The 16,209-nt window shown below is 40.7% G+C and overlaps 1 protein-coding gene across 4 annotated transcripts in view; it reads left to right on the forward strand.

The window, feature by feature from the left end:
• Dis3l2 (DIS3 like 3'-5' exoribonuclease 2) overlaps nucleotides 1-16,209 on the forward strand; it is a 317,733-nt gene that overhangs the window by 16,478 nt on the left and 285,046 nt on the right. For 3 of the 4 annotated variants that reach the window (XM_060368782.1, XM_021657963.2, XM_060368783.1), the window contains exons 2-3: nucleotides 13,750-13,897; nucleotides 14,429-14,586. In XM_060368782.1, the coding sequence (XP_060224765.1) occupies nucleotides 13,846-13,897; nucleotides 14,429-14,586 (210 nt within the window). In that variant the 5' untranslated portion in view covers nucleotides 13,750-13,845. Of the gene's footprint in view, nucleotides 1-6,503; nucleotides 6,524-13,749; nucleotides 13,898-14,428; nucleotides 14,587-16,209 lie in introns of those variants that run through there. The other variant, XM_060368784.1, reaches the window with a different exon arrangement.

Consider the following 16,209-nt stretch of genomic DNA (forward strand, 5'->3'; position numbering starts at 1 on the left):
AGAGCAGTGTATCGAGTCCCTATTATAGAACTCAAAATCAATACATTTGCCGTATTCATTTTTAAAATTTATCCTCCATTTGCTGACATACTACAGAATTCCTGACATCATTCACACACACACACACACACACACACACACACACACACACGTCACACCACACACCATCCCATTCTGCTATGTGAATATTTTCTGTATGTACATAATGCTATTGCTGTACAAAGTTAGTTATCCTTTGCTGCTATCTACTATAGGAAGAATATTAATGAGTTTTTTATTTTTATATATTTAAAGCAGAGAATGTTTTTTTTTGTTCTAAGATTTATTATTTATCATGTATACAATGTTGTGTTTGCATGTACACCTGCACGCCAGAAGAGGCCAACAGATTTCATCATAGATGGTTGTGAGCCACCATGTGGTTGCTGGAATTGAACTCATGACCTCTGGAAGGACAGCAGTGCTCTTAACCTCTGAGCCATCTCTCCAGCTATTAATGAGTTTTTAAATGTTTTTAAACACGTGGGGAGTGTTCCTCTTTTGGCTGTGCTCTGAGCCATTCACATAGTAGAGTTAGCTCTACTCAAAAGAGTTAGCTTTCTCAACAGAGGTGTTTCTTAATCACCACAGTAAAGATAGTGTCTTCTTTCCCTGTTCTCTGGTCATGTGCTCAGTGTCTCATCATTCTAGATTGTAGGAAAACAGGGAGGTGGTTGGTCATTCTTACTGCTCTCTGTTTAGGGGTCAAAGAAGACATCACATGTAGTAATAGATGTCTATAAACTCAACATTAATAATGAATGATTCCAAAACTTGCTTAATATTTTGTAACTACCATGTTTTCCTATAATTGTTGTCTATCCCAGAGCCTTGCTTTTCTCAAGATCTTTAGTGAACAGCTGTGTTAGCAGGAAGTGCTGGGTTGTCATCCCTTTTAGGATATTTAATCTTTTAAGTCCTCAAAATATTTTATAAAATATAAGTGAGTAAAGTCATTTCTGACCCATTTAAGAGGCTGTGTGTCACTGATATAACTCTCATGTAAGATCACTTTTGTTTGGGCTTGCAGGTGATGCATCTGTTTTGGTTTATGTGAAGCAGGATAGAATGATCTTGAGTCCACACCCTTTAAGTGACCATTTGAATAGTTTAATGCATCATGGATTCCATGCTGAGGTGCTCAAAATTGTTACATTGTTAGTTGTTAGGAATATTGTTTAGCATGAGAAAAATGTAATTCATTAACGCAGATATGACTCTAAAAATAGGTTCTTTTTAAAATGTCACAGGAGGGCTGATTTCATGGCTCAGCAGTAAAGAGCACCTGCTGTTCTTCCAGAGAACCTGGGTTCAGTTCCTAGCACCCACTTTGCAGTTCACAACTGCCTGTAACTCTAGTTCCAGGGAACCTGACGGCCTCTTCTGGCATTTGCAGGCATTAGGCATGCACATGGTGCATAGACATACATGTAGGCAAAGCATCCACATACATAAAATAAAACTTAAAGAAAAAAAAAACAGAATTAGAAGGACATAGTGTATCGTGGTCCTAGGTCTGATGTTCACCACTGAAAAGCAAGGAAGAAAGGATTGTAGACCTACAGGAAAGATTCAAGATTAGGGTGGGATGGGCTCAGGGGCAAAGGCACTCTCCTAAGTCTGATGACCTGAGTTCAGTCCCTGAGACCCAGATGGTAGGAGGAGAGAACTGATTCCTGTAAGTTGTCTTCTGACTACCACATGCCTGGTGTGACGTGAGTGTAGACAGGCCACACCACACACATGCACACAAGTGCACACGAAGTGGAAAAAGAGAGTGGCACAAAGGGGAGGAGGTTCAGTAAAGTGTTTGCCTTATAATCACAAGGGCCAGAGTTAGAGCTCCTAGACTTCATGTAAGGAAAGCTCATCTCCTCCCACGCTGCTCTCCAAGTCCACCGATAGGGGAGATTCTCCTCCCCTTCCATCTGACCCTCGCTTATCAGGTCTCCTCAGAAGTGGCTGCATTGTTCTCCTCTGTGGCCTGGCAAGGCTGCTTCCGCCTCTAGGCCAATTCTTGGCAATCACTTTCTCTAAGTGGCCAGATAGCAAACATTTCTGGCTTTGTGGACTGTGTAATCTTTGTTGTAGCCACCTAACTTTGCTTTTGTGTCAGGAAAGCAGCCACAGATAGTTTGGTCTCTGTTCTAATAAAAGTTTATTCACAAAATAAATGGATGACTATATTTAGCTCATGGGCCATGGTTTGCTAACCAACTATTAATTATTATTATTATTTGTTGTTGTTATTTTATTGAGACAAGGTCTTGTTATCCAATTTAAGCTGTTATCTCAAGCTCATGGTTCTCCTAATCTCAGCCTCCCAACTGATGGGATTGCAAATGTGGTTCACCATGCCTATCCTTGCAAGCCTCTCTTCTGGGCTCCAATTTGTGTATGCATTCCTTCCTTCCCTCCTTTGTTTACTCTTTCCTTTTCCATTTGTTTGTTTGTATGTGTGTTTGTATGTATGTATGTATATTTTTAGAGACAGGCTATCATCTATCCAAGGCTAGCCTCAGGGTTACTATGTAGCTGAGGATGACCTTGAATTTCTGATCCTCTTGCTTCCATTGATCTCCTGATTGCTGAGATTACGTGTGTGCCACTATGCCTGATTTTTGTGGTACTGGGGATAGAACCCAGGGACTCATATTGCTAGGCAATCTTTGTATCAACTAAAATACAGCCTTACTCCTAGCCCCAGTCCATCATATTTGTATTTCCTACTCCAGTTTTAGAATTGGCCATTTTCCTCAAGAGCTGGGTTCCTGTTAATGGTAAATGGCTATTAGATATGGGTATTAGCTAAAATCATTGCTGCTGTGTCATCACTGATTCTGCGCTGTCAATACATAGATGTGATGTTTTGAATGAGAATGGCTCTCATAGGCTCATATTTTTGGTGGAACTGTTTGGGAAGGGCTAGAAGGTGTGGCCTTGTTAGAGGCGATGTGTCACTGGGGAAGGCTTTGAGTTTCAGAAGAATTGTCCCATTTCTAGGGGCGCTCTGCCTTTTGCTTGTGGATAGTTGTGAGCTCTCAGCTCTTGCTCCAGCCGACTGTCACCAGGCTTTCACTCTGTCTTTATAGACTCTAGCCCTCTAGAACCATGAACCCAGTAAAAATCTTTCTTTTTTAAGTTGCTTTAGTTATGGTATCTTATTATAGCAACAGAAAAGGATTGGATTGTGTCTACACCACATCTTCTTTACTCTGCGTACTAATGGGTGCTTAGGCTGATTCCATATTGATTTCGGCAATAATGGTGCAGTGGCCATGGAGTGCAGATGTCTTGTGTATGTGGTGGTTTCATTTCCTTTGGATATGTGTGTGGAAGTGGCATTGCTGGCTTGTAGGATAGGATAGTTCTGTTCTAAAAATTTTAAGAAACTTGCACATTATTTTCCTGAGTAGATGTTCCTACTGTTTGTGTAATTGTCTTTTCTTTATCTCTTACAACACTTGTTACCTTTTGTCATTCTGCTCATAGCCATTCTAACAGCTGAGCGCTTGTATTTCCTTAGTGACCAGGGCATTGAGCATGTTTTCACACACCTGCTGGACAGCTCTGTGTTTGCCTTTGTTTGTTCAGACCCTGCTGCACATTAAAGGTTGGTTCAGTTCCATTTATATTTCAGATATTGACGCCTGATCAAGTCAACAACTTGAGGATGCATCTTCCTCAACTGGAGTCTTCAGACGGCGGGTTGCTTCCTGCTGTGCAGAGATTTGTTAGTTTGTGATCCTGTCTGTGGTCTTGTTCTTTTGCTCTTGTTATCTGTGCTTTGGGGTTCATAGCAGCAAAAAGTTTTCCCAGATCAGTAAGACAGAGCTTTTTACCCTTTGCTTTCTGCATGTGGTATTACACTGTAAAGTCTGACATTTAAGTCTACAATAATTTTGAATTGAATTCATTCATTCTCTCTCTCTCTCTCTCTCTTTCTCTCTCTCTCTCTTCGAGACAGTGTTTCTCTGTGTAGCTTTGGCTGGCCTGGACTCTTCTTTGTAGACCAGGCTGGCTTCAAAATCACAGACATCTGCCTGCCTCTGCCTCCCCAAGTGCTGGGATTACAAGAGAGTGTCACCACACCTGGCGGAATTGAATTCTTTTTTGAGTGATTTTTGTGTATAGTGTAAGACAAGAGTCTTAACTTCATGCTTATGAGCACAGGGTTCTGATTTTCCTAGTATTATTTGTTAGAGACGATTCTTTTCCTATTGTGTTTTCTTGGCATTTTTGTTGAAGATCATTGGTTATAAATGTGTGTATTTGTTTCTGAGCTGCTTTTTCACCAACCTGTGTTTGACAGAACCATGCTGCTTTGCTTACTACAGATTTAATTTTATTATATTTGTGTGTGTGTATGTGCGCACACATGCTTGTGTATGTGTGTCTGTGGAGGTGTGACTGGGTTAGGGTTATGGTCATGTTATGTCAAAAACAGGAAGCTATCCAGTCCACTCTGTCATTCTGCTTTGGTTTAGAAAGGCAATGGCTATTTGGATAGCAGGCGTTAGTGACAGCAGTCTTTCCCTTGATACTTTTGTAATATAAACTGTTGCCTTCAATCAGAGGCTGTTTGCATGTCTACTGCATTGTTGCTGTGCTAAGATCTCTTTTCTCTGTTGTTGCAGAAAGTCCATGTGCTTCTTTTGTTCTGGATCCTAATCCTGGACCACCATCTTTCTTAGTTAATTGTATCATATTGGTAGACTACATCCTTTAGCTTTGTAGGAATATGAGGTCTTTGAAGTCTGCAGGATGTATTCTGAAGATGTATTTATTCTATCTGCATACTTCATTAGTTGCATGAGTATATGAATAATTGTAAGTTTGAATACTTCCCCTTAACGTTTTACCGTTTTGTTGAGGTTTCATTTGCATACATGAGAATTCCAGTGCTTACATTCCTTCCTAAAGGCCAGGTATAACTTCTGTTGAGCTCACAGAGCTCCTGGTGATGTTCTTGGAGAAGTTGCTGCTGGGGATGAACTTTCTACTTATCTTAAAGTGTTTTCTAGCTTGCTATCATCTTGAAAGGGTTTAAGAAAACTTTTTATTGATTCTTTGTGAATTTCACATCATGAACCCCAATCCCACTCATCTCCTGGTCCCTCCATATTCACCCTCTGCCCTTGCAACCTCCCCCTAAAAGAAAACAAGCAAGCATCTTGTTCTGGAAGCTGCAGTGTGTCACACAGTATATGCCTTTACCCAAACAGCGGATGTTCATTGCAGTGAGTTCATTGGTCTCGTTTGAGACCTCCGGCTGCACTATCGGTATTGGATTCTCAGGAGGACTCCTTTCGGCTGTTCTGTTGTTGCCCTGTGTTGTGGAGGTACTGCAGCTTTTTACTGCATACAGAATTCAAGATTGTTGACCTTTTTTTTTTTTTTTTTTTTTTTTTTTTGTTACAGGATTTTAAAGGTGTTCCAATGTTTTTGTCTACCATGGAAAAACATGAAAGAAAGTAAATTTGCTGTTCAAAGTGTTGCTCCCAAGTGCTTTGTGCTGCATGCTGCATCATGCCATGTGCTTTTTCCCTTTGCTTTGCAATTGGCTCCTTTTGTTGGTTTCCAGCAGCTTGTTTATGATGAGCTAGATAGTTTCATTGGGATTTTCTTTTTAGGAATCACTGAGGTTTTGAATCTGTGTGTCTTTTGCCAAATCTGTTTTAAGTCACTATTCAATTTTGAGGGAATTTTCTCTCCACCTTTATGTTATCCCAAGTGGTTCAGTTTTATTTCTGTCTTTTCAGTTTTTATGATTTCCTTCTGTGAAGTTTACAGATACTTTTGTTCTTTTACTATTTTTCTATCACACTCACCTGCCAAATCTTTTATTTTACATAGTGTATAAATTAGTTTTAAAATTTACATTTTAATTTTTTTTTGTTGAGATATCTTACCTTTTTAGTCATTTCAAGTGTCTTGTCTTACCTCAGTGAGCATGATTATCATAGCTGATTTAAAATCTGTATCTGATAATCATAAGCTCTGACATTTTTGAGATTGGAATGTGTTAATTTTTTTCTATTAGAATAGATCACATTTTCTGGGTTCTCTGTGTGTCAGATATTTTTGAATTGTGATGTTTTGTTTAAAGAGGTAGGATGTTATTATTTTTTCCAGGCTGCCCTTGCACTTCTGGTTTGAAGCTTTTCTTTCCTCGCCTCCTAAGTAGCTGGAACTACAGGCACATGCCACTCTGCCTGGCTTTGATTGTTCGTCAGATACAGCAGAGAAAAGAGGCTAGAAAATACCGAAGAGTCTGAGGGAGGCATAGAGACATTGGGGAAATCAAGTTTATCATTGGAATCCTAGATAGGGCTGAAATGGACAGAAGTAATGTTGGAAAAAGAAAGAGTGATGAAAACCTTTCTCACATTGAAGAAAATTATCAAGCAACAGATTGAAGAAATTTTATTGACCTTTCCTCCTCCAAGTAGAATGAAAAGAAATTCATTCCTTGAATATGGTGGTAAGTCTACAGAATACCAAAGACAAAAAGTTTCCAAAGTGCCAGGGGTGAGGAAGAGTGTACTTTAGAAAAAGTAAGAGACTAGCAGTTTATTACCTGACAGAAACAAAGGGACTTATAAGACAAGGGAATGCCATCTTAAGGTCTGAATCTAGTTGATGGTCTAGAATTCTAAGTCCTGACCAAGAAAAATCTTATGAGAACAAGGACTACATACAAATGGTTCACAGCTGTTCAAGAAAAGTGAGTGGTGGCTGTCATATTGGACAACACAGAAATGCAAATTACTTCACTGTAGAAAACACGGTGCTCTTAATGTTACTTTCAAATACAAGGCTTCTGGGAATGTAGTTCAGTGGTACTTGTGTGACATACACGAACCCTGAAGTTCAGTCCTCAGCACAGCAAAAAGCCAGACAGAATGGATTACATTCTGTCCTCAAACAGACTATAGATAAAATTGGCAAATTCCTACAGAAAAACAATTCACAACACTGACTAAGAATAAAGTTTTAAAATCATATTTTAAAGTATTAAACAACTATTTTATATGTTGTGAGGATTTTTTAAATGATATTTTTGTTTGGTTTTGGTATTGATTGCACAGAATGATATTTTAAAAAATTTTCTGAAAGTTTAAAAGGTATTCTTTCAGTATTTGATAGACTCCACCAATGAAGCCATTTGCCCTTTGCTCTTCTTTAAAATTTTAAATTATCAATGTATTTTCTTTTTATATAACTATATGGGTTATATAATCTATATAACCTAGATTTACATTTTTTTCTTGAGTCAGTTTCAGTAATTTTTCATTTGTTTGTTTCTGAGACAGGGTTTCTCTGTGTAGCCCTGACTGTCCTGGAACTCACTTGGTAGACCAGGCTGTCTTCAAACTCACAGAGATCTGTTTGCCTCTGCCTCCCGAGTGCTGGGATTAAAGGCGTGCATCACCACCCAGCAATATGTATCTTTCTAGTAGTTTCCCACTTCATGTAAGTTTTCTAATTGCCATCTAGTTATTATCATCTTCCTTTATATATATATTTTTGATTTCCACAAGGTTTGTAGGGATGCCTCTGTTTCATTCCTGTTCTGTAGTCACCCTGTAAGTAACAGGTGTGTGTGTGGGTCTATACTGAAAACATTCCGCAGTCCAAGAGCGCTTGAGAGAGACCTCTTTCCTGCTATCTGGGAGATCCCTGGTGCTGGTAGAGTCAGCACGAGCCTGCCTGTGCTGGCATGAGTGAAGCTGTAAGAGTATGAGTTGGCTTTTGTAATAGCTTAGGGGGCTGGAGAAATGTTTCTGTGTGCTGCCTGGATTGGAGAAGGTTGAATTGCTCCCTGAGAACAAAGGGTGGGCCACACATGGATGTTCCTGTAGTGTGTTCAGTTGTGGGTCCAAAGGGGATAAAGGATAAAGGGAGGTGAGGTTTAAGTAAGTCAATGGAGTGAAGTTCTACAGGCCTCAGTTTTGGGATGAAATTATTTTTCTTCAGTTTTCTTCTTCAGGTTAGATCATCTTGGCTGGTATATCTTTAGATTTATTAAATTTCTTCTGTAAGCTTAAGTCTGTTATTAAGATTCTCTAGTAAATTCTTCATTTCAGTTATTGTATTTCCAACTTGGAAGTTCCATCTAATTTAAAAATAATTTATCTTCCTTTGTTGATATTCTGTCATTGTCAAATTATGGTTCCTTTGGACAGATTTGTAAATGCTGCTTTGATACCCTATTTGGATAAATCATAAACCTAGGACCCTCCAGAGATGGCTTTTGTTAAATCTGCAGTCCTCTGTCTGGTTTCCTTTCTCGAGTCTTTACAGGCCTTGTGACATTTGTTGATAGCATATTTTGTTCTCCACTTGCCTTTTCTTCCTCTTGAAGTTGGAGGTGGCCAGACTTAGGGACCTGTTGGTGCCAGCACGCACTTTGTCCCTAGCTACATTGCAGTCCCCCCAAAGTTCTAGTTGCCTGTGTCAGTCCTTTGTTTTCCTGTGTTAAATTTCTTACTTGGCTGCCGATCTCTAGCTTGCTCCGACTGGATTGCAAATTTGAATTAGTTTTGCTCTGGGCCTTAGCTGAGTTCTTGAGCCTGGAATCGCTGCTGTTTATTGCCCATGTATGGCATTGACTATGTTCTTCTCTACACTGACTCAGTTTCCTCAGCAGCTTTCAGAGTGTGCTGCTTTTGCAGGAATTCTGCCCACAAGTAACTGGGAGTAGCTGTGGTGGTTAGAGCCATAGAACAGTAGAACCTCATGAACCAGCATCCTGGCTTGATGTGTTTTCACTCAGTATCTAGCTCTTTACATTATTTCAAAAGTTTTGTACAATTTTATTATTGTTTTTGTTTGAGGGATAATATTTGAGAAATTTCTTATTCTACCATTTTGGTTCATTCTGTCTTTTCCTTCTTTCTCTCTCCCCCGTCTCTTCCTTTTTCATTTTAAATATCCTTGATTCAAACTGAACTTTTCAGCATATGCTATGAATAGGAAGCCACCAGCTTTCTTAAGACGATATTAAGTAGCTTGATGCTTCTTGTTGACTAACCTGTGTTTGTCACTGATTAGCAATAGAATTGTTTTTTGTTTGCTTTCAGTGAGATCTGTTTTATTCTCTTTCCTTCCTCACCTTTATTATTGCATCAGTTTTGGCCTCTTTTATGTTTTCCAGGTCTTGCTTCCTGTCATGGTCTCAGCTCTGCAGGGTTCAGCTTGTCATTAAGCTTTTCTTGGCTTTGCTCCTTCCTTCCTTTCATTGCACAGTTTCATGAATTCATCTCCCCTTGTTGCTTCTGAAGGATGAGACTAGGCTAACATGTGTGAGAAGATGCAAAAATTCAGGCCTTCTCAGGTTCTTCAAGTGTGTCACTGGTACTTTGTGGGACCTTGCTTTTTCAGGTTTTGGCCCTAGATACCTGGTTTGCCCTTGGCTTGCTCTCACTTCCCATATTTCCCATTAGTATGTGTTTGTTGTAATTTGCCTTCTGTTCCAGTAGGCTGCATTTTAATTCAGGCTTTGAGCCTCTGCTGTGCTTTGTGTGCTGTGCTAGGTTTAGAGGCCAGAGAGTCTCAAAATATTATTACTTCCTTTGCTCATGAGCTGGCTTCAGATTTACTTTCTCAAGCGTGGTGTTTTTTTCCCCATTCCCTGCCATGCCTGCCTTTGGTACCATGTGCCATGTTGGCTGTTGCTGTGTGTTCATCCTAGCCCTAGCCCAACTCTTTAGAATGGCCATGTCCATGGTGGGGGCACCTTTCTAGGCGTTGTTGGGCAGGGAATTATTGTTTCTTTTTTTTTAAATTTTATTTTTTTCTTATTAGTTACATTTTATTAACTCTGTATCCCAGCTGTATCCCGCTCCCTCATTCCCTCCCAATCCCACCCTCCCTCCCTCATCTCCTCCCTGCCCCTTTCCAAGTCCACTGATGGGGGGGACCTCCTCCCCATTCATCTGACCCTGTTTTATCAGGTATCTTCAGGACTGGCTGCAAAGTCCTCCTCTGTGGCCTAACAGGACTGCTCCTCCCTTGTGGGGTGGGGAGGTCAAAGAGCCTGCCATTGAGTTCCTGTCAGAAATAGTCCTTGTTCCCCTTACTATGGGAAACCAATTGGTTACTGAGCTACCACGGGCTACATCTGAGCAGAGGTTCTAGATTATATCCATACATGGTCCTTGGTTGAATGTCAGTCTCAGAAAAGACCCCTGTGCCCAGATATATTTGGTCCTTGTAGAGCTCCTATCCTTTCCCCATCAGACTAACTCCCCTTCTTTCATATGATTCCCTGTACTCTGCCGAAGGTTTGGTTATGAGTCTTAGTATCTGCTTTGAAACACTGCTAGGTAGAGTCTTTCAGATGCCTTCTGTGGTAGACTCCTGTCATATGTTCAATGCACATCCCATTTGTCTTTCTAAATGAGGATTGATCATCTTACCCGCTCTCTTGATTATCTTTTTTAGGTGTATAGATTTCATTATGTTTATCATATCTTATAGGTCTATATAAGCAAATAGAATTATTGTTTCTTATCCTGGAAATTGACTTGTTCCTTTAGTCTATCAGGGGAGTGTTTAGGGTTTCTCTAGGGTTCATGAGCCTTCACAACAATGCTATAAGGAAAATAAAGTTGTTTGTTTAGTCATTTTCCCCCCATCATGTATATTCAGCTTTTCCTTGCTTATTTCTAGTGCTTTGGAGTGCATAGGTGAGTTTTTTACTCTGGTTGTCTGGCTTATTCTTGCCAATTTGTTGCCTAAATCCTGTGTTCCCTTCTTGCTCTTTGCACATTTTTAAAACACATTTTTAAAAATGTGTTTTCCCTGAATGACCCTGCTCCATTTGCTGTACACACTTATCTGTTTATGTAAGAAACAGGGCTGCTCAGGCCCATAGTCCAGGTGCTATGGGAGCCACTGGGTGCAATGATGAACCCAGCCAAACATTTTTGTCCTTCTGAGGTAGAAGTTACGGAATCTGTTTCTGCAAGTGAGGAAAAGTACAGATGCCGTTGATACTTAAATTGGGTCTCTGTATTCCACGTTCTTAAACTGGTAGTATCTCTGCTTAATTTTGAATTCCTCACTGCATCAGGATTGACATATAGGAGCCTGCCTTAGTTAGGCTGAGACATCATGACCATGGCAACCCATATAATAGAAAGTATTTTTCTTTATACTTTTTTTTTTTAAAATTTTTTATTAATTACACTTTATTCATTTTGTATCCTCCCATAAGCCCCTCCCTCCTCCCTTCCCGATCCCACCCTACCTCTCCTTTCTGCATGCATGCTACTCCCCAAGTCCACTGATAGGGGAGGTTCTCCTTTCCTTTCTGATCTTAGTCTATCAGTTCTCATCAAAAGTGGCTGCATTGTCCTCTACTGTGGCCTGGTAAGGCTGCTCCGTATTTAAATGGGGGCTTGCTTATAATTTCAGGGGCTTCATTAGTTTATTATGGTCATTTTGGGGAGCATGGTGGCGTGCAGGCATGCACTGAAGCCACATCTTGATCAGTATGCAGAGAAAGAGACTGGGCCTGGTATGGGCTTTTGAAACCTCAAAGCCCACCCCCAGTAACAGACTTCCTCCAACAAGGCCACACCTCCTAATCCTTCTAATCCTGTCAAAGAGTTCCACTGCCTAGTAACCAAGCATTCACATATATGGGCTTGTTGGGGCTATTTTTATTCAAACAGTCATGGAGCCCATTCTCAATTCTGGCTCTTGTTTTTGATTAACAATTTACACCAGCCTTTCACCCCACCTAAGGCTATTGCTATGCCCAGACTCACTACTTGGAACACATTCTGATAATTTTTCTTTGGCAACTTTCCTGGTTTTCTTATTACCTGACCCTGTTAGCCCTTAGGTCTTTATATTTCTTTTGTTGCTGTTTGTTTGCTTTTGTTGTTGTTATATTTTCTACTTCTTCCTCTTTGCATTTGTAAGGTGCACTGATTTGTTAGGAGTGCTCATTCCTTACCTATGGCCACAGGGCCTATATTACTGCCTAATGGGAAGTTATAGTTTACTTGATTCCCTTATGCTACTCCCTTCTCTGCTGCAGTGGACCCTTGTTATTCATTTTTTAGCCATCTTTGTGTAATAGCTAGATAATGTCCCCTATAGATTGTATCCCACTTTTCTAGTACTTGTTGGATTATTCCACATGGTCAAGTAGTACCGCAAATAAATGTTATTTTATCTAGCCAGCCCTAACTCCCGGCCCCATCACTAGGAACCTGCCCAGTTTCCATGGTTGTGTTTCAGGTCTCTCTGGTTGCCAGGTGGGACAGTCAGAGCTGGGGAAGACCGTGCCAGAGGCTTCTTTTATCAGTGTCCGCTTGTAGACTCCAGTTCTAGCCCTTCCTGTTGTCCCGCCTCATCTTTTCTCCATGAGGTTCAGGTGCTGGTCTCAATTCCATTCGGTTCTGACTTCTGTGCCAAGACAGTTCTTCTAAAAACAACTTTGGTCTATTGTTCTCTTCTGCTCACTCATGCTTCAGAAACTCCCTAGTGCTTTTGAAAAACCCGGCTTGTTTTTCAGAGCTTCCAACTTGTTTTAATTTCCTTGCCACTGCCTTCCTGCATATAGGCAGGACTTTAGCCAAATGGAATTAATGTTGCAAGAATCTGCCTGTGTTTTTCTGTTTGCATCCTGACTTTTGTTTCCTTTTGCCAGAAGTATGCTTTCCTCACTTCTTAATGTCTTAGTTCTTTCTTAAAAACTTTCCCAAGGTTCTCTCAGATTTCCTGAGCTGGACACACTCTGTCCTTCCCATATACAGTTATCCGTACTTTGAAAACCATGGTGCTATCACTTCCCAATGTATATTTCTATGGCCGTATGACTTTTTAAACCCAGTGACCTTTGTCTCTATTGTGCTAACTATTGTACATTGCCCATATTTTTTAAATTAATGAATGAGTGCATTTCTGCATTAACCCTCAGATAGCCTAGATTCCTCTCTTCTTTTCCTATCCCTTTGCTGTTTTGTGAAGATCTCTTTTGTTTCCTTCTTGTATTTGGATAAACTTTATCCTTCAGTTCCGTCATATGGCACTAAGGCCGTTGTCTTTGTTTCCTCTCTCCTGTGGGTTAATAGCAGTTTTGGTTTAAAGAAAACTTTGGTCTTTTGGCTTTTATGAGGGAGCTTTGAGGAATAGAAGACGCAGTACAAAATGGCGTCTTGATGCATTTTGCGAAGTGGCTGCAGGATCTGATAGTTTTCAAGTATGGGTTTAACGCTAGGGCCGGTGCCAATAGAACAAGAAAGTAGCAGTTATGGCGGTGTGCTCATTATCCAGGTGGTGGCCAGGGCCCAGAAGCATGGTCACATAGCCTTAACTTTTCATACCTATTCCATTACAGCTTTTAGATCCCAGATCTTTTTTATCATCTTTTAAAACCCCATTTCCTCTGTTTTTTGTGCATTTCAAAAGCTATACAGAATTGCCTACTTTCTTATTTTCCACTTCACTGCCCCATTAGTGGAAACTTTTTAGTTGAAGTGCTCCAAAGGAGCAGTATAGTGTATCTGTGAGACCTTGGATAGAAATGCAGCGCAGATGGTATAACTACCCAGGAGAATGTGACACCAGGACCCAGAAGAACACCTTGTTGCCTTTGCCATCTAAGTACCTCTCAGTACTAAATTTTCAAGGGGACAAAGGAAGCCACAGGTAACTGCTCTCTAGTCACCAATTTCTTTTTTATTTCAGCTCGTGACAACTGAGCTGTTCAAGGCAGGCAGAATTCTGAGCTGAATAATAGTGGGTCGCTGGATCTGGAGCGAAGAGGCCACCTTGGAACCAGAAATGAACCATCCTGACTACAAGCTGAACCTTCGGCCTCCAGGAACCCCCAGAGGTAGTGAAAAGAAAATGGAGCTTGCCTTAGCCACTGGAGACTTGCAATACAAATGGGCCAGGTGTGGAGGTGGAGGGAATTCTTTGGACTGAAGGAGGCTAATTCTCTTAATGAGCTGTTAAATATTCTCCTGTTTTATTTATTCTAGAATTAGGTATGGTCTTATTGTTTTAGTCGATTGTTGTACAGCCATTTTATTTCTTCCAGAAATGTGATACACTTTTAAAAATTTGTATTTATAAGGGTTTGTATTTACAAGTAACAAAGTAAACCAGACCCATTATTCGGCTTTTGCTCCATGCGTAGTGTAGTGCTCACTGAGAACAAACGTGTTAGCTGTTTTATTTACGCTGTCGTACCCATTCTTGCGTTCTTGTGACTGTTCGAAGCCACCATTGGAAAGGTTCATTCTCTTGCTGGTCTTTAGAGGTAACAAGAGCAACAACAAAGACTAGTGAAGGCATAATACCTCCAGTTAGGAAACTAGAGATGTTTAACTGAGGGAAGGTTGATTGCTGCCCATGTTTCTAGGTGTGTCCTCTGTGGTTGGCCCGCATGCTGTTGGTGCTTCGCCAGGTGACAAGAAGTCAAAGAACAAGTCCATGCGAGGGAAGAAAAAGAGCATATTTGAAACCTATATGTCCAAGGAGGATGTCTCAGAAGGCTTGAAGAGAGGAACGCTTATTCAGGTGCTTAAAGCCTACAGGCTATGTATCCCTTGAATCTGGAACAGCAGAAGTCTTATTTTTTAGACTTTTCCTTTTCTGTGCTGTGTGCTTTGACATGGTGCTGGGTTTGTGTTTCTTTACCTATAGTATGTGTAGAGGTGGTAAGTACCACTAGACTCTCGTAGGCAAGCTTTTGAGAGACTTTGTAGGCTCTCTTCTACAAATGCCACTGTTGCCTAGGAATGTTACATTGGGAGAGATCTATGTGAGCCGGGCCGGGGATTGGTGCAGTTAAGCAAATAAATGTAAGAAAATGAGCTTTCCAAGTGAAGCAGTCAGTATGAGCTGTTAAGACAGAGTGGATGGTGGAGTTGGACTCTACCAATCATTGAATTGTTCAGTGTGCCTGAAGCACATCAATACTGAATGACTGGGAAAAATGGGTAAAGTTGTAGAGGAGACAGTAAACAGCATTTATTGAATGCTTTTAAATTTGCATAATCTGGTCACAGGCTATTTATTGGTGTCGCTGAACAGATGTTCATTGAGCATCTATCTTTGAGCCAGAGCACTGCCTGTTAGGAAGGTGCTACAGAGTGAACTTGTGAAAGTATGGGATAAGGCAGTTTAGGTTTTCTTGGGTGTGACATCCAAGGCAGCTAGTGGGTAATGAGGTTGGAGAAGGAAGCAGGACCATGCCTTCTTTGAATTACTTCTTTGAAATATTACTGCGTTGTAGCTGACTCACTTAAAATTATTGAGTAAGGGCTGGGGAGATGGTTGTCAGTGAAATGCTACCACAGAGCATGAGAACCTGAGTTTGATCCCCAGCACTCACATGAAAGTGAGGAGTGGTGTGCACCTGTAGTCTGAGTACTGAGGAAACAGGGAGAGGAGAATTCCTGGGGCTTGCTAGCCACCCGCCTAGTTCCAGCTTTACTGAAAGACTCTGTCTTGAAAAGCCAGGCGGAGAGATATTGAGGAAGACACTCAATATTCACTGCTGGCCTCTTTACACCCATGTATATACATGTGCACACACGTGTATACACATATGCAAATGTTGATTGAGTCCCATCTTCTTTCATTCTGAAAACTCAGATCCAATTGTTTTGGGCAGAAGATTCATTCAAACAGTCGATGTCAGCTTCTCTGGATTTTATCACCTTCCATAATTATATGTGGTCCAGAGAACATGTAATTGATATAGACTCTTGATTTAGGCTTTTTTTTCCTCCTGGATGGCTCTGACAAGAGAATAAAAACCACATTTGGATACTTGTTACTTCATGATATATTTGCTTACTTCTCATGGTTTGGCATCCATATACTTCACTTTACCTGTCTTGGCCCTTGTTCCTAGGTGAGGGCTTGATGTGTCTTTCTCATTGCTGTTTTCTGCCACCCCTTTCCAGGACTGTGCTATGTTCTGATTATCTTGGACTTCTAGATTTTTCCTCTAAAATCTGTGCTTGCTTGGTGTGGTAGCTTATGCTGATAGTCCCAGTACTTAGGAGGCAGATTTTTTGTGAGTTTGAGGTAGCCTGATCTATATAGTCAGTTTTATAGTGAGACCCTGTCTCACAAAACCAAAATCTAAACCAGCTCCACTACCACCATTCTATTACCATAAGCACCATTTCC

The sequence above is a fragment of the Meriones unguiculatus genome, chromosome 15, assembly GCF_030254825.1.
Source record: "Meriones unguiculatus strain TT.TT164.6M chromosome 15, Bangor_MerUng_6.1, whole genome shotgun sequence".
In the NCBI taxonomy this organism is placed as follows: Eukaryota; Metazoa; Chordata; class Mammalia; order Rodentia; family Muridae; genus Meriones; species Meriones unguiculatus.